Source organism: Triturus cristatus, chromosome 2_1 (assembly GCF_964204655.1).
Source record: "Triturus cristatus chromosome 2_1, aTriCri1.1, whole genome shotgun sequence".
In the NCBI taxonomy this organism is placed as follows: domain Eukaryota; kingdom Metazoa; phylum Chordata; class Amphibia; order Caudata; family Salamandridae; genus Triturus; species Triturus cristatus.
In genome coordinates, this window is record NC_140581.1 from 584,148,110 (window position 1) to 584,167,542 (window position 19,433).

Below are 19,433 nucleotides of genomic sequence, written 5' to 3' on the forward strand. Positions count from 1 at the left end.
GATGACCATAATTTCTCATTTGAACTATGTTATATGACACTGTTATATAAAAAGACCTCTTCATAAAAAACAGCCATCAACTACAACTAGTGAAAAACGGGGCTGTCAGAGTCGGCCTCAATTTTAAGTTTAATGGCCACATGTACCCTTTCTAAAATTGCTTTACTCGCTACAGGTAGAAATTGGATCAACTCCAAGATCTTATGCCAATTCAACTGCACACTGCACATTATGAAGGATACCTAAGCATACCTCATACACAGGCCTTAAATTGGCCTAATATAAGCTGTCCTCACCAAGGTTAAATATACTAAAGTTCAAAAGTAGATCCTTAGCAGTGAGGGGGAATTCTTGTGGAAACTCTCTATGAAGATTTATAGGCCTATTATAGCCATCCTGTATTATGCAAGATCCTGAAGAATCGCCTTAATTTATCAACTTGAACCTAACTCTGTTTGTTAACGAGTCTCTCATTATTAAAGGGCCCTGTGGAAAAGCTCAGCATTTGGCAGCCTATTTTGTGAGCTTTTCTGTTTTGTCGATGGACAGGAAGAAATTATGCCACATAGTATAGCCCCAAAAACATTCTTGCAAGTAATTGTAACTGCTGTTACAATAGCAGAGGGTCTACATTCAGAGACTCACACTTACCTTCAGTTTATAAGTGCAAGTCATGACTGACACAGGAACAAGAAACAGTGCCATGACAGGCTTAAATATTGTTTACGCTAGGAGATTCGTTAATATCTGAGATGTACAGTCTAAGGACTCAGTTGAGCAGACTGTCTAGTTGACCTTGAATCCAGAGCCTTCCTTAAACAAGACAGATCAAAAGGCAACAATTTAGATGAAGTTATTTTCTGCTCCACTGGATACCAAGGTGCATGACCCTTTTTGCTTTAGGATCGAGATGTAGATCTTCCATGACCTCTAACAATTTTTAAATCACATAGGAGAAGGTCAATGGAGATCGCCCTCTTTTTCATGAGCACCACCCTGCCTCAGAATGTACTGCTGACAGACTTGGCATCAAGCTCCTCGATAGTTAGGCTAATTGCTTCCATAATTATGAACCCATCAGTGTGAAATACCTCAAAACTAAGCACTTCCTAGAAGAGGAGGATCTTCAAGATGTTGCCTCCACTTTAGTGATAAAGGAGAAATGCTGCATGAGGTGCCTTTTGAAGAATAAGGAAGCGGCCCTGTGCCACTCACAAGGGCAGTGAAATTGGTTTACCTGATGGCTGATCATGAAAATTTCCCAGCAGAAGGAACCCTCCGAAGATGTTATATTATGATGGCCAGACTCATCGGAATTCCTATAAACTAATGATCTCAATAAAAAACTGTGCATTTTGTGCCTCTCTGTCCTGGATATGGCAACATGCTACAGATTTACAGTTCGTGCAGAGTTCGATGTCGAGGTTTAACCCCTTCGCCGCGGCAGGAATTCCGCCACGGCGCTGGGGGGGTTTGGGGGCAGTTGCGGAACCACTCCGTCATGAGTCACGGGCGAGCTGTGCTCATGACGGAGTGGTTCCGTCACGACTCCGCCCACTGCGCTAATCGCCCGCACAGGCGGGGAATTAGCGCCGCGTGGGCGGAGCGGCCCCAACGGCCGCAGCATGACGGAACCACTCCGTCATGAGCACAGCGCACCCGTAGCTCATGACGGAGTGGTTCCGTCATGAGCACGGAACGGGTTAATAACAGAGGAAAAGAAACAAAAAACACCCATCACTTCAAGGTCTGTTACTGTTGCATTCAGTGCTTCTCTTAAAAAGAGGTGATATAGTATCTATAGATGCCTGTTACCAATAGATCATGGATGGACGCAAGCTTCCTGAAAGAAATTGGCTCCAAGAATTGAACTTTCTTTCCTAAACCATACACACACTATCAACCTCCACATCAGCCAAAATCCACTTACATTCTAGTTTAGGCAAACACCAAAGTCACTTGAGTGACAATTGAGCTGCGGTCAGTGCTTGCCGCGACTTCCACAATCTACTTTGACACATTCTTTTCTTAACAGACAACAATGCAAAGGGTTACACCACAGTATACTGTCATGCAGAATGAGATGGAGAGAGAAGTGTAATTTAATCCTAGAAGGGTAATGAGAAATATGGCTCATGTCTTGCACCATAACTCTTCACATGCTCATGGACAACCCAAGTCCTTAGACAGACGTCTCTAGTTTTTGAGGACGGTCTGGTTTCAGGAGTCCAGGATTGAAAAAGCCATGAACCAACAAGCCCATATTTCATAAAGATCACACTTCTACCATATGTCATATATGATATATTCTAAAATGTAAAGAATGTGCAGGCACACCTAAAATTTGGACACCTATTTACAAAATGGATAGAACAAGGTACAGTCCAGGCTATCTAATATTACCAAAGGTTATGCTCTGTAGTAAGCATAACATCACAATGTTTACCAAAATGATTTATTTAATGCCATGCCAGAGACAATCTACTTAGTACAGAAATCAGGAACCGATGCCAGTAATCCATGCAGTCCACTCAAATATTTCTTCCATGCCAGAACTTACCACTGTGGATTTAGGCCCAGATCTCTGTACTGGGATGAATGTTTGACATTGTTCTGCATTCTGTCCATCAAATGTTCTTTTTGCATTTGTCACCCCGAGTGGGACAGGTATACTCAGACATGGGTACCGTGCTCTCCATGCAACTGGAGTCAAGCTAGCCTGGCTGATATGAGGTGATGCCCCGAAACCGATACCAGGATACTTGTTTCCAGTCCAGAGAGGACCTGGCCGGGCAGTTCAGGCTGGACAGTTCTCATGAGGAACAGGGTCAAAACTCATTTGCATATGGCTGGGTCTGAACTGGAATGGCATGGGGAGCAATATAGGCCCGGATCTCTGTACTGGAGTGAATGTTTGACATAGCGCTGCATTCTGTCCATCAATTGTTCTTTTTGCACTTACACCATAACTCTTCACATGCTCAAGGACAACCCAAGTCCTTAGACATAATTCTCTAGTTGTTGAGGAAGGCCTGGTTTCAGGAGTCCAGGATTGAAAAAGCCATGAACCAAAAAGCCCATATTTCATAAATATCACACTTCTACCATATGCGATATATATTCTATTCTAAAATGTAAAGAATGTGCAGACACATGTAAAATGTAGACGCCTATTTACAAAATGGATATAACAAGGTACAGTTCAGGCTATATAATATTACCAAATGTTATGCTCTGTAGTAAGTATAACATCACAATGTTTACCAAAATGATTTATTTAATGCCATGCCAGAGACAATCTACTTATTACAGAAATAGGGAACAGATGCCAGCAATCCATGTAATCCACTCAAATATTTTTTCCATGTCGGAACTAACCACATGTATTTAAACATCTCTTCATCTATTCTTACGGGTTATACAGCATGAAAACACAGAGCAGATATAGAGCCCAATTTTCCCCAGTTCACTCTCAACTCTAATATGATGTCAAATTCCTCTATTAATACCAGGATGGGGTAAATGCAGAGGAGGGGACTGTAAAAAAAAGAAAAGTACATATCTGCATTATGCAAAATGATGTGTGGTATCTGATGTTCGAAGCTAAATTCACCTTGGTGGAAAGTCGTACTAAATGCCAGGGATTCGGATGCTAGGGCAAATATCAATGGGAGAGGGGTCACCCTTGTCACGTACCACATTCTATGGAAATTATATTTGATATAATCCTGTTAGTCCTTATCTGAGCTGTTGGGTTAGTTTATAATATCTTTACCCAGTTGTTAAACTCAGACCCTAGATCCCGTCGACTCAGAACAATTTTTGTTGCACCATGTATAAACTGTTTTATAAAATTTCAAGGTGTACATAGTGTGTACTTTCACAAATTGATATTCAACCATCAAGATTATAGTTGACACAGCAGCTCCACTTCCATTAGGTGCTCATACATGAGAGGATCAAGCTTACCAGTAGTAACCCTAGTATTAAAATCATGGGTTATAAGTCATAGAGTCAAGCTGCAAAAGTCACAAAATCCAAACTGCGAGTACCTTGGATTAGAAAACAGAAACCAACAGTACCAAATAGTCCTTTTTTCTCTACTGTCCCCCATCACCCCAATCCCCCACTTCCATGCATTCCCGCACATCCCTTTAAACTATAACAAGTAGAGAAGTGGTAATTGCTGAATGGCCTTAGTCGAATTAGGACTACAGTATCTGTTGGGAACTGTAGAATAGTGGGCCCTGAATCCCTTAACGCCGGAAGGCTAGTGGGGATGACGTTAAGACATAAGACTTCTTAGTGAGTGTAGGACACACACTCTCATGGCTAAAGCAACTGATCCCAAACTCTGTCAAATACAGGGAGGCGGAGCTATTACCATTTATTGCCAATAAAATATATATCAAAATCTTTCTGGGTGTAAAGAATGGCAATTGCGTTCAAGCCTTGACCTATCTTGGGAATTTTCGATAAGAGGAACAGTCCCCTGTGGTTCAATATGTAATTCCTACGGTGAATGAAACATGAACATTGTTCTTTTCTAAAATTTCAATCAAAATTGAGGAACACCTAGCTTCCTCTTTGCCCAGGCAGGTATAATGTTCACATCAGATGTGAATAAAAATCTGGATAGGAACTAAAATTATAGATAAGGAAATTGGAAATCTTCAAACTGTTTTTTTTGCAAAATTGCAAACGCCATAAGTCCTGCAAATGGACAAAACTATACTTATCAATCTGCCCAATTGTTTTTATAGAAGCTTTGACCCTACACTCCATGAAAGAATTAGTAAATGCCTCAAGAAATATTGGTTTCTACCATAAATGTATCTACTCATGATGTATGGATGTTTTATATGCAACTGGAATCTCATAACACACATAGGATATGGTCTGCAATGTTTTACATTTGTCATTTTAAAAAAAACATGGATTGCCAATTTAAAACAACATTTTCTCATTCATTAATACAGACAACGGGTTTGGTATAGGAATAAATAGCCATCTACCATCACGTGCATAAGCTAATCACACTCAAAAAGGATTACAATCAATGTTTATTGAAATTCACTAACAGTCCATTCACCTAAATGCAGTTAAAATCTAATTGTTCTAATATCTTGTGTACGTATATGACCACAACGTATATGACACTGACAGCATTTCTTGGTAAAAGCCAGAGAGAGGTTAAACGAATGTTATCACTTTTTCAACAGGAATGACATCAGATCTTTTAAAAAGTGCTAAAGTTCACGCTTTCTTTCTACAATGGTTCCCAGTTTACAGAACGGAGCTTGCTAGTTCCGGTTGTCAATTTTACTCTTATAGGTTGAATTTGTTGGAGGATGACTGTTAAATTATGATTTGTTGCATCGGATTATAATATAACCCAATTCCTTTATACCGAGGTAATAAGCCAAATATTACCTTAACTGCCTACCCATATGCTTACTCATATCAATGAACAACTGAAGTGTTGGGGCAGTAATGGTGAAGTTGCTGGTGTATTAAAAGAATTTAACCTCCTTGGCCCAGGAACAAAGACGATGCAAGGAAAAATCAGGAAAAAGAAAACTGAGCACGAATGTCCATGAACTTCAAAATGGCATCTCAAAACTCTGCCCCTCACTCATTTTTAACATTGGAGTGAAGAACACCTCACGCTCCTCTCCTGAGGGAGAGTTGTAGCCCACACAGCGCACCTTGCGGGCACTGTGTGTAAGAGGGAACTCAATGATGAAGCATGTCACCCAAGTGGTGAGTGAGGGTTCTCGTCTTTAAAAAGCAAATGCTCATTTTCCTATTTTTTTAGTTGTTTTGTGCACATTGTCATTCACATTCCAGTTATTCAACCATTAGGTTACCCTTTGTGAGTATTATCTCAAAAGTCTGAACAGCGAATTGGACCACTGGATCGAGTTTAGTGGTTGGACTCGGTCAAGGTATCTGCTTTCACCTTTATAAATATTTTTAGAGCATGGTAGCCATGCATGGACACCCTGGAGGCAGTGTACAGACAGTGGCATGGCTTCAGTGACAGTCAGATACATAGAAGAGGCATCCGCTGTAAACGCTGTTTATGGAGTGCAGAACGCTGTGAAAGAGACAAAGGAACCCAGTAAAGCCATCCCGCAAGCACTTGTGCCCAGACTGGATGTAGTGAATGATCCAGTTGAAAATGTCTGCATTCAAACTTAGTCCCTTCTTTGGAAGTTGTGGAGCTCCCAGTGGGTGATGGTACATGTGGTACCATTCTGAGTGCTCCATGAGGACTGCTTGGCATGGAAGAATCAGACAAACTGAACACATTCTCTTGGATCAGAGAAGTACTAAGCATCGCAAAGACGTGAAGCTATATGAGGATACGTTTTGGCCATGTGGATGCTCCTGCTTCACTCTTGTCTCCTGAAATCTGCACAGACAAAGCTGGTCTTTTAAATCAGAAGGCTATCCTAAAATGCAAAATCTTAATATTCTTTTTAAGAATGGCTTCTTGTGGAATGGCCTTTCGGATCACGTCCTTTGGAAATCAGCTGTGTGGGACTCCCCACAATTGGTGCAATTGTTACAGTGTCCTCAGCTGCTAATCAGTTAAGAAGCCTCCTGGATTTCAATTTTCTCAGATGTCAGTTCCTGCAGTAGGCAGGCAGCTGCCACTAGCATCGCGGGCTCAATCTCTCCACGGGCAAGGCCATTGAACTTGCTCATCGTCCACCCCCTGAAAACTAATCAAGAACTCCTCTTACCTGTTCCTGCGCGATGCTCCTCCGAACTCTGCCCTGCCTGAACACTAGACCGAAACAGCCTTAACCAATCAATCAGTAAGGGGTTTGTTAAGCGTGACTACCCACCTGTAAGGGTCTCAAGGCGCTGGGAGGGGGTGGTCGCAGGTCCCGGTCCATCAAGGAGGGGGTCTGTTGAAGAGCCAGGTTTTGAGGTTTCTTGTGAAGATGGGCATGTGTGCTAAGGCTGAGTCGTTATTCTGGCATGTCTTAGTTCGGCTTGCGTGACTCCGGAACTCGTTCTGGAGTCGTGGAAAAGGCCGTTTTCCCCTTGGAATCAGGTCCTGAGTAGCACCGGTCAGGCACTAATAGAAACAGCTTGTCTACTGTTCCTCTAAGGAGGCAGAAACTGGTTATTCTAGCAGGAAAGGCAGAAAAATCTTCCTCCTTTTACTGTTCCGGGCTGGTTCTGCAGCCTTAATGGGCCTAGCATACGTTTATAAAAGGAAAACTATCATGCAATTATTAGGTGATCCTATTTAAATCTCAAGTAAAGTTCCTATGCTGCATACTCTACGTTAATGTGTTCTACTCTGGGACGACATCTTCTTCACTATGATTCTCCCTAAACCCTTATCAGGTAAAACTCCAACAATGGCCCCCATTCCTGCTCATCAATCGTCACTAACCACTTCAGCTCAGACAACTAAAAATGTTTTACAGCACCTTCTTGGTGTTTCTCCAGGATTTCACCAAGAGCAGAGGAACTAACTTTTGTAAAGTTTTATGTCCAGTAGTATGGAAAAGCCCCAGCCAGGGACAGTGAAGGCTGCTGCTGTGGTGCGCTTAGCTCTAATCTAGTGTCAACCCTTCTCTCCGTAATTGCTCCACAAAAATAAAACCAGTTAGGGTGAACAAAGTCATTCCACTGGCATCCCTGCAAGGCCAGGGCCGTCCAAGCGCCCTGCAGCACTGCATCCCAATATGTTACCTGCCCTAAAACCAATGGCAAATTTAGCACAAAATGCTTAAGGTGAGAGTGATATTTTGCAATGTGAGGACAAGCACTTTGCAGCTTAAGACACTGGCTTTGAAATATATAAGACTGAACCTAAATTAGACAGATTGGGCTAAATTCTCAAAAAATAATAAATCTATGAACGTAGGTTTTTTGCCCTGCATTGTTGTATATTTACATACTTTTTGGAATTCGCAAATAGTTACCAGGTTATGCCTGAAAACCTGCAATATTTACTAGTTTCCAGACGCACTTCTGTAAAACATTTGTGAATCTGCAGTTTAAACAATGCATAGACATTTCAGCATACACATTATGTAGTACAGAAGTGCGCATGGGGAACTGCCATTATATTTGGGATTTTTTTTTTTTTTTTTTTTAAATGTCTCCACTGGGTAAAGATATTTCACTGTGAAAAAAAACTATTCTATTCTCTTATTATCTCACCAATGTTGTGTATGTTCAGATCCAATTACCAACTATGGAAAGGTATCAGTACATGTCCTTTGACAGAAGTAATTCTGACACAGTTTCCACTGCCACTGTGGGAATGTGCCAGAGAGGATCTTGTGAATACCAACAAACATTTAAGTTTGTGGATGTAAACAGGCATTGCACTCCTGGAACACCTATGGCTCACCCACTTCTCACACCTGGAAGTAGATCTACGCACACGAAAATCTGAGTGAATAGTTATTTTTCCGCGTGTCAACCAACTGTTGTGAATTCCAAAACTGGTTTTACATTGCAGCTGTAAATTAAACTGATACGCGAACGCAGCTATGTGAATCTGGCCAATTGCCTTAGTAAAAACGAAAAGTGCCCATTTTCTGAAATTTCGCACATCGATTACTCAAAGTTCCAAACACCCTGACATGATTAAATGTGCAAATCACAGGGACAGACGACTAGACAGACAATTAGATAGATACGTCGATGTATTGTGTACATAGACGGCCAAAGACAGATGGCTAGACAACAAACTGATGAACAGCCATAAAATAAAACTTTAATTTGGAAATAACTAGGTTTTAATGTAACATTGTTTTCAATTGATCTATACAACATAGTGGATAGAAAATAAAAAATATTCCCTTTTTTTAGTCTTGATGAATTGTAATCGTATTAGAATGATGCACGGTCTATACTAGATCTAGACAGCTCACGTGTCACGAGCAGAGACCTTTTAACACAAACATACAGCAGGTTACTTGTTGAATAATGCATTACAAGTGTTTACAATAACCAAGGATACTACCAAGAACTGCACGTGAGTGCATGCTACTGACCCATTTATTTCTTTACTCCAAGTCAAAGATGACACCTTTGGGAATAACTAAAAATCTGTTTATTATTAGGCTAATCCTAAAACATAAAACCAGTAGCACTACAAGTATACATGGTATCACGTTTTGAATACAACTGACAATTCAATGTTTTCACCATATATTAAAACATATACTTTGTCACATCGCTTTTTAACATATATTGGGTCTTCACGCTGTTTTGACAACGCAAACTCATATTAGACGACTTTCGAAAGCATCATAGGATTTTCTCTGTAAAAGTAAATATGTTAGATGCTAGCATGACACTCATATCGAATGAATCACGAATGAACGCATTCAATTCTGCTTAAATTGTTAAACCGCCCTTTATTCATTCTGTTTGGCTTAGCTGGCATTTGCTTTGCGTGGCTTTTCTCATTCGCCTACATTTCTCTCTACTATCTTTTTTCCACTATCATTCCCCTTTAAAGTCTCAGGTATATCTTCAGGAACTGATGAAAAGGAATCAAAAAATACTATTTGTATACCATGAATCCTATGTGTAGTTGGACATATAGAAAACCATGCATTGTGAAGGAAGTGCCAAAGAGGATCATTTGCATGGCTCTCACGGCAATAGAGCCCTGGTTGATTCCTCTGACAGACGACATTGCACTGGTGGTAACATCAATGTCAGATATGTGTGGAATTTTTTTATCCTGCCTTGATTCTGAAAGCAAAATTGAAACGTTTGAAGGACATTTAACTGACCTGTTATGGCCCCTGCCACTCCCTAACACAATGGTAGTGTTCCTCGAACATAAGGCCCGCACTTCAGCTGTAATGCGCTCGTCTGCAGTGCCTTTGCGACATCTGGCGGCGCGCGGCAGACATGAGAATAGGTTTTGCTTTCTCAAGCCCATCATCCCATCAGAACACACACATTCAAGTCCAAAAAGCCTAGAAACACCCTAGCAGGGGACAAACCAATCTAATGTGTTAAAACACATTGAGGGCTGCCATGGATCCATTGGGTGCAAAGGTCACACATCTTGAGATGCAGTGACATCATGACAATGAGACACTCTGGAGCAGAAGCTGACCCAGCTTGAATAGAGAAGAGCTTCTGATCACATGTTCCCACACATTTAAAGACAATGAAGGGAAAAAAACAATCTGCAAAACACTAAGAAATCTTTGAACACTTGTGGAAAAGAATGCTGACAGCTTTCACAGGGTAAAAACCCAGAGGGGCTAAATGAGATAATGGTGCATTTTCCACGATATTTGTTGACACAGCCTACTGTTCGCAATTACATGAGAATGTGGATGAGTCAAGGGGTGCAACGCTCGCTACGTGCTGCCCAGCATTCACAACACGATTCATTCAGCTCCACGGACGCTCCTTCAACATGCTCTGCTTGTATCTCTACTTTACCCGACTGTGAGAAGTGGACACCATTTTAGGAGTGAAGATCATTTCGAAAAAAGCTCTAATCATTTCCCCAGCTAGTTAAAAAAACAAAACGGACAGGGAGGTACGACGGGGGCCCTCAATAAAGACAACAAGCCTAGGAGGAGTAAGCGCCCAACATCAAAACGTCATGACGTTGTACAATCTGCGCACAACAGGGTCAAATGGCGCTGCAACTTGATTTTTCATTTGTGTCAGAAGTATTTTAATGAAGTCACTGCCACAGCGGCGCCGGGTGTGCAAGTGCACGCACAACTGTGACTGGAATGAACGTGCCTCCATCTGAAGCTTGCTTTAACTAAAGGTCGAGACGGAGAACGAGTTGTGAGAGACACAGAGATCGGGCGGGAAAAAATAAACGATTAGAAAGGGAGACGAAGAAATGGTGTGACAGGACGTAAATATATAGATTCATCGCCATTTCTGCTCGCGGTGGGAAGGCTACTGGGCCTGCTCTTTTACATCTATGACTATCAATCAATCTTGTGACTAAAGTTCTGAAATCAGATAAACTTGTATCGACGGCTTTGGGGTGTCCTCTTGAGTGGCTGTGGTCCCTCCACAATACTGGAGGCAGGCTTGGCACCAAGGCAGAGAATATTGTTCGAGTTAACTTCCATGCCGCATGCCCTTGGACAGGCTCCGTGCAAGAAGTGTTCAAAATGATTCAAAGGGAGAAATCGAACTAAAAATCCGCTGACGGTCGAAGAGTAGCTGCTGAAGACCAGCACACAATGAGCAGTCTCTTCTTTCGTTTTGAGGGTTCTCAAGAATAAAAAGCAGCTTAAAATACAGACAGTTTTTCTTTCCTTTTTACAAACCTGAAAAGCGGCACTTTTAAAGGCACATGTGCCTTGAGAACGCAATACCGGGGAGTGAGTTTTCAGAACCTCTTTGAGAACTCCTTTTTTTTATCGCCGGGCACAAAACTGTGTCCAAGAGAGATCAAATATGTCAACGAATGTAATAAACAAAGTGATATCAGAGGTGACTTCCACACTTTACTGAGAAGACCCTTCACACTGAAATATGAGGGGCAGGCAGCAGGCCAACGACCTCTGCCCCAGTCAGAGGAAATCCGCTGATACCTGTGATTGGCAGGGTATGTGATGATGGCAAATCAGGTACAATTCATACTCCGACCCTGAAACATATAGGTAGACAATAGGTTTAGAGTTAGCACTCCTGTTTACCTCTGCAGGCTCCCATAATTAACACTAGGTGAAGCACTCATAAGAGCAACATTGTTTAGATTTGACAGTGGGAAAAACTGACTCTATAGGAGGTTTATTAACAGGAGAACATTCAAAATACAAACAATAAGTCTATTAATTAAAATATATATATTTGCTTCACAAAGCCTCTATCGTTGTATTTTGCAAATACAGACACATACACACACCAATTTTCATCCAAGACATACCTCTGTCTTGTACCAGGATTTACTACCCAACAGCAACTCCACTCTAAACTGCTTCACTAGCACATACATCCCCAAACACCCTTCTAGCCTACTCCGCTTACGTCACTTATTACTTTAATTGTGCTTTTTCATTTTTACCTACGGCTTACACTCCCACCCACATTTGTAAAATTGTGAGCTTTTACATTAACATGCACTTAGTAATTCCTTTTTCATTTCTACCTCAAAATGATGACAGATCGATTGTAGGTTGTGCACGATGCCCATCCCATGTTTTTTATTCAGTCTTAGGACTAATGCACCATCATAAACGGCCTCAGACTTTAGAGATGTATTAATGACGTGTATGTATCGGATAGGTTGATGTTGGTATTGAGTGTTAGATGAGTGTAAAGGGTGTGAAATATATGTAAAAAGCAGGAGACACATACCAAACCCATAACAACTATCAACCAGAGGATAAAGGCATGGGGAAGCAAAGACTGGAGCTATTTATACAGTGCTTCACGGGTGTGACTCGAGGGACATGCTCTGCACAGAACACTGTATGTGTATGTCCATGGAAGAGGAGTCCTCAATTTCGCCAGCGGACATTTTCAAGCAGTATTCAGAAGCTTGCTTAAGTGTTTTCAGAATGCTGACAAGTTATGCGAAATGAATCTATCTAGTATCATCATAATACAGATTTAAGCATCATTTCAAATTCACACGATTTACTTATTTTTTAAAAATATATTAGAATTGTGCACTCTACAACCTCAATTATCACCTATATTGTGCTTACCTATTCCATTACTCCCTGGTGTTCATCAGGGGTGATCAGGATATTTTGGGTGTCTGACCAGAGAATGCTTTACGCATGTTTTTATTTTAGTGCATGGGCAGTGTAGGCATATTTGGAGATGCACATGTCCCAGACACATACTTTCGCATGGTATGGTGAGCTTTAGGGTCTGGCAAACTGGAGTGATGGGAAGCAGTGAAGAGGTGAACTCTTTAGGAAGGCCAAGCTAATGCTGCCTACGAATACAAAGGTGAAGCAAAGACTCTGACTCTCAGTCACGCTGTTAAGTGCTCCCTCAATGATTTTTTTCTGGAGAGAGTCACCGCAATCAACCCCTACAGTTTTTGATGGAGCAAGATTATGGATGATCTAATGTCGCAGCATAACTGGTGGTGACTGATTTAGAAGAAAAAGTAAATGTATGATCTGCTGTTCTTGGTCACTCAAGAGCTTTCTGTACCAATCCTGTTTTGATCTTGAGGCCTCAATGTGTGACCCTTCATTTGTAATGTGTTGGTGCGTGTGTTGAAGGCAGTAGACAAATGTAAGAGGTCGCACATTTCAAAAGATGTAATATCAGCTCGGGCAAAGAAGTAGAACTAGACAGAAGCAACAGTGGGTTCTCTCTCATGTTCAGTTCAAAGCCAATTGAAAGCACATTTGTCAACTATAAAGTTGTAAATAAAAGGTCACTAACTCTATTGCTTTGGGTATTACAGGGAAGCTGGTTGCAAAATGGCAACTTACTGTTATGACTTGATATACAAAGGAGATTTTAGAGGTGGTACGAGTATGGATTGAATGAGGGGTTTGGTGATCTGGTAACGTGCCACAGCAAAGGGACATAGGAGGATGACTTTGATCAGTGGTGTAGCTGGTAAAGTGCCACAGCAGGGGACTATAGCATAATGACTTTGGTCAGTGGTGTAGCTGATAAGGTGCCACAGCAGGGGGACATAGCATAATGACTTTGGTCAGTGGTGTAGCTGGTAAGGTGCCACAGCAGGGGGACATAGCATAATGACTTTGGTCAGTGGTGTAGCTGGTAAGGTGCCACAGCAGGGGGACATAGCATAATGACTTTGGTCAGTGGTGTAGCTGGTAAGGTGCCAAAGCAGGGGGACATTGCATAATGACTTTGGTCAGTGGTGTAGCTGGTAAGGTGCCACAGCAGGGGGACATAGCATAATGACTTTGGTCAGTGGTGTAGCTGGTAAGGTGCCAAAGCAGGGGGACATTGCATAATGACTTTGGTCAGTGGTGTAGCTGGTAAGGTGCCACAGCAGAGGGACATAGGCGAATGACTTTGGTCAGTGGTGTAGCTGATAAAGTGCCACAGCAGAGGGACATAGGAGAATGACTTTGGTCAGTGGTGTAGCTGGTAAGGTACCATATCAGAGGGACATAGGAGAATGACTTTGGTCAGTGGTGTAGCTGATAAAGTGCCACAGTAGAGGGACATAGGAGAATGTCTTTGGTCAGTGGTGTAGCTGATAAGGTGCCACAGCAGAGGGACAGAGGAGAATGACTTTCGGCAGTGGTGTAGCTGGTAAGGTGCAACATCAGAGGGACATAGGAGAATTACTTTGGTCAAAGGTGTAGCTGGTGGTAAGGTGCCATATCAGAGGGACATAGGAGAATGACTTTGGTCAGTGGTGTAGCTGGTAAGGTGCAACATCAGAGGGACATAGGAGAATGACTTTGGTCAAAGGTGTAGCTGGTAAGGTGCCACATCAGAGGGACATAGGAGAATGACTTTGGTCAAAGGTGTAGCTGGTAAGGTGCCACATCAGAGGGACATAGGAGAATGACTTTGGTCAGTGGTGTGGCTGGTAAGGTGCCACATCAAAGGGACATAGGAGAATGACTTTGGTCAAAGGTGTAGCTGGTAAGGTGCCAAAGCAGGAGGAAGCAGGAGAATGACTTTGGTCAGTGGTGTAGCAAAGATAACTACCATTCCTTTTTTAAAGCGGTGGGAAAGGCCTCACTGGTGATTAAAGATTGTGGAGAATTACTTTGGTCTAGCCATTAGCAATGGAGAAGAAAGTAAGATGAAGAATGCTGCATGGCTGTGTAGAGTTTGTGTGGGGATGAGTTCCTAGGACGTACTCAAAGAAAAAGCTGTTATGGTCTGAATACAGTTCATGAAAATGAGGTTGCAGGAATTAACAAATAAGTCCTTGACAAAGATTTTGGTGGTCTAGAAGAGATTCGTATCTTTATTTGCTGTCTTTTCAATTTTTGTACTTAGAAAAACCTATTTAGCCGCAAATAGGACTGACATAAGTGCTACGCTTCATGGTTCCATTTGGATTACTGGCAGATGAGAGAAGGGTGTATATTAGGATTGTTGAGGTTTGCAGGGAGGTCTTTTTAGTCTTCAGCTTTTCTGAGCTTGGTTATTTAGCAAAGAGAAAGTAACTGTGAAAGTGCTTTATTCTGATGGTCTTGAAACTGTGCAAATAGTTCAGGTTAGGGTTATATGTGGAACTGATGGTAAAGAGGATAACAATGTACTGTGTCTAGGTCAGCCCTGGAAATGACACTTAGCAAGCTCATTGTGATGTCTATGAAGAGAAAGTGGTCCAGACTTTCTGATGCTAAAGAGACTGTATTTGTGCATGGAGGTGTGGCCACATAGCCAGCAACACCATTCAGTCTACTTCTAACAGAGGCAACAGAAAGGTACCAACTACAGCTATCCTTAAGCAAGGAGTAAAGCTCTCCAGTTACAATTCTATGACATCATGTCACACATTTGAAAGTGCTTTTTAGAAATTATTTATATTCGTGCCCAGGATTAGACAGCCATTACCGTCACCAGTCGCACATCCAATCCAATAGCACGCATAATTGCAGGGTATTCAGTGGCACCACAGTGAGAATGCTGCAGTCTCATGCTCGAACACTGCTCACCTTTCTCTTTTTATTACTTACAGCAAACCACTCCGAAGCCACGAAGTGAGCTATAATACACCCAGATAGGAAAGTCCTCGTTTAAAAAAGACGTGGTTGTGCAATGCGTATGAAAAACTAGATGGTGCAGAGGGCAGTAGGGGGCATTCTGCTCTTGCCACTCTCGATGCGGGGCCCTTGGAGGAGCGGGCTGCGCCCGCCTTGGCAGCCGGTGTGCTGGATGTGACTTTCACAGTCTGCTGGCACTGTGTATGTAGGAAAGCCCTCACACCTGGGCTCCGGCGTTGATTAATGAGCCCCTCGGCTCACTGCTGCCACTGAAGGGGGGCACTGGCCTCTCCGAGCTCCAGTGCCTCGCGCGCCTTCAAGTGCAGTGCTACCCATGGTGTCTGTGCGACGACAACCCCACCTGGTTATTGCTAATGAAACCTCAATGTGTCATCTTCAAGACCAGTCAAAAGGCGCGTAAAACCAGACAAGAGATACAGTCAACCGTCGTGAAAGCAGTTTTGTCAAAACCTGTCACCGAGGCCTACCATAAAAAAAGCCTCCATGACATATTGCATCGTGTCACCGCTCAGAGTGACACTCCTGAGTTATTTCTCGGATTTAAAATGGAGCCTTGGCAACTATTAGTCCAGCGTGTGTCCAATAAAAGCGGGCTGCTTAGAGGACACGTTGTTCGCTCCCGCTCTGTCCTTGGTGCTGGAGCGCGCGCTCCGGATCCCAGCCTCACAGGCCGCGCGCGCTTTGCAAGAAGGGGAAAACGGGATTTTAAAAGCACGCCTCAAGGTTGCCAAAGCGCTTTTCAGTGTCATGGCCGCTTACAGGAAAAAGGCTTTGGAAAACGATTTTCTGAACCTGCAGAAGTTCAATAACACGATAACAAATTATACATGTAAACGTAATTTCTCCTGACGAAAGTGGTGCGGCATATGGCTCTGACTCGCAGCAGATGGTGTCTGGGTATCCACTCCAAGGCACCGTGTCTACAATATCTATTCAAGGCAGCCGAATCAATGCCTTAAATTCCAATGCAAACACAAGTGACAACTACAGAGTGTTTCAAGCTACACCACTCACTCCCCACTTTAAATGATTTATGAATTGGATGGTCTACTTAAACTAATTTTCAAAATGCAAATGGAAGAAAATGCTCCAAAATGCAAGCATTGTGCCTTCTCCAATTACATTCAGCTGCTGACAGACTGCGTGAACCGTTCTTCCAATAAGGTTTTACATTTGTGGCACCACAATGTCAGAACCTTTCATTGTAATATATTTTACTATTTTAATTTTTGAGAAATCGTCCACCTCTGAGTACGGTCACAGGCATGTGAGGTTTATTGCTAAGACTCACAGTAATACATTTTTACTGATTTTTCAAACGCAAAGAGAAAACTAGGTGCTTCCTTGTTTGTATCCCAAAAAGTGCACAAAATGGAGGTAGGTCATCTTTGGAGTGACCCTTCTTGCTACTGCTAACCGTGACTGCAACTCCAACATCTGTGCAGACTGACAACATGGAGAGCTAAAAACCGGATGCCACTTCGAGATGTAGATGTGTTTTTATCACAATGCAAATGTTTGCATGAGGGCGCTGCTGTACTGCATAATGCTGTTTATAGTGCCAAAACCCGACACACATACTATTCTGACGGCTAGTTATTGAATAAATGAATGTGAAAATGTATGAGTTGCAATTCATTTTTTCAGCTAACAAAATAAATATAGATCAATATCAACGAGAAGAGAAAAAATAAATAGGGATAAATACAGACAGAAATGATTAAAAAATACCACACAACAGGTTCCCTATTTGCATATGATTAACATCATCACTATGGCAATGCCACCAAGCATTTTTACGTGTTTGGCTAAATGCTTATCCAGCATTAATGACTTAATTTCAAAAGGCACCATACAGATTACTTGTCAAATAAAAGATTATTTTTCCCCCAAAAATAAATATGGTGCTATTTTTCAAAAAGGTATTTTGCACTAGTGAGAAAGAAAACTCAGATCACCAGTTTCAGTTGAGTCTAAATGTGTTTTTTTCATTCATGAACTATAAAAAAAAATATAGAAAATATATATAGAAAGATGGGCAGAGGTTCCCCCAAAACAGGTGTAGAGAGGGTGACTTTCATTGACCACCTTGAATCAATATCAAATCAAAATCATAAATAAACCTCAAGAGCTAGTGAGCATAGGGTGTCTGTAATTTTAGACCCATAGATGATAGTTATACTTCTATAACTCAGGTATGAACTTGAATTCTGAAATATTCCAGAGACCACGAGACCTATGTCAGTGCACAATGTCTCTCTGAATTCCCTGATCCAGTACTTCATTTGTAAAAGAATAAGTATCAGGACCCAAATGTTTTCTTAGAAGCCCGTGGCTGGCACTATCCCAGATTGGAGTGCCGAACACAAAAGCTGCCTAGCCGTCCTTCCACCTCATGCCTCTTTTATCCACCCCCAGACACTCCCTGCTTCTATTGTTTTTTCTCTCTCTTGTTCTGGATCAAAGCCTGTTGAGGAAAAATAAGTAGCGGTACCAAGTGCTGTTTCCATCTCTGGTGGCTCTTGGCACACCTGCAGCCATGACACAATCAGACAGCTGACTAATAAGTGTAAGAAAGAAAATAGAAGGAGCAAGCAAGCCTTTTCCATCTATGCACCAAGGATCTTAAACAAAATCCCCATATCCTTTAAAATCACCCAAGTGCTGGTCAAATTTATGAAAGAGTTGAAAAGGCACCTCTTTAAAGAACATTTTATCACAATGCTCAACAGTTCACAAAACCAGGAACTTTATGCTTGTCTCTGACCATATGCAGAACTCCATGACTAGGTTCACACTGTATAATTACTACATACATACATATTCAAACTGGAAAATACAGAAAGAGTAGCCCATCAAAATGGCTTTGGTCAGCCTTATCTGAAATGTTAAAAAAAGGCTCTCTCTCGAGTTATTGTAAGCATCAACCTCAAAATGTTAAGTCTTACTGGACTCAAACTAAATGGCTGAATGGCCAAACAGGGCATTATGGGTAACAGATTGTCTAGCTCAGTGCTTCTTAACCTCGGTGGAGCCCTACTCAATCATTTCTAGATGCCGTTGAACCCAACCTTAGCAATTTATACAATCTGAGCCTCAAAACAATACAGAAAAATACAGAAACAAGTATACGTTAAACAAAAATACAAATTAAGGGATATTTAATTTAATTCACACAAAAAAAGAGAAAACCAAATTTACATTTAATATGAAAGTTTCAGCTTTTCAAAATTTCGTTTTAATTCTAAAGAGGAAGCAATGTCCTAGACTCTAGCAAATCACCTTATATTTTTTGCTCCTAACTCATGCTCTCTTTGTGTCTGTATATACCAGGGCTGCTTCAATTATGGGCCACCAATCGTCCATTCGTGATTCCATTTCCTATATTTGTGCTGCACCCACAAATCAAGAAAAGGATAACATGTTAAGTTTTAGTTTCCAGTTTTAAAGTCCTTCACATTTACAGTGTTTTAAAACTTTCAATTTTGCCTTTTATGTAAATATACTTTATGAATCTGCTGATGGTATTTAATTCTCTAAACAGCTGCGGACCCTCTAAGTAGGTGTCGTGGACCCCCAAGCGTGTGCTGACCACAGGTTAAGAATCATAGCTCTAGCGAACATATACTTGAACTTGCCAAGCGGCAAAAATATAGTCACTTGATCTTATGCTGGCTCATTGTAAAAGTCATACTAGAAGTCTGCAACAATGAAATGTTCTCATCCAACAAACCTAGGTGAAAGTAGGTTAAG

General features: G+C 41.7%; 1 protein-coding gene across 3 annotated transcripts in view; it reads right to left on the reverse strand.

The window, feature by feature from the left end:
• Window positions 1-19,433, reverse strand: part of KIAA0825 (KIAA0825 ortholog) — a 2,097,552-nt gene that overhangs the window by 694,966 nt on the left and 1,383,153 nt on the right. Inside the window, exon 21 of one of the 3 annotated variants that reach the window (XM_085632477.1) lies at window positions 18,960-19,072. The exons of the other annotated variants lie outside the window; for them this stretch is intronic. Within the exon in view, the coding sequence (XP_085488603.1) occupies window positions 19,021-19,072 (52 nt within the window). The 3' untranslated portion in view covers window positions 18,960-19,020. Of the gene's footprint in view, window positions 1-18,959; window positions 19,073-19,433 lie in introns of those variants that run through there. 3 annotated transcript variants of the gene reach the window in all.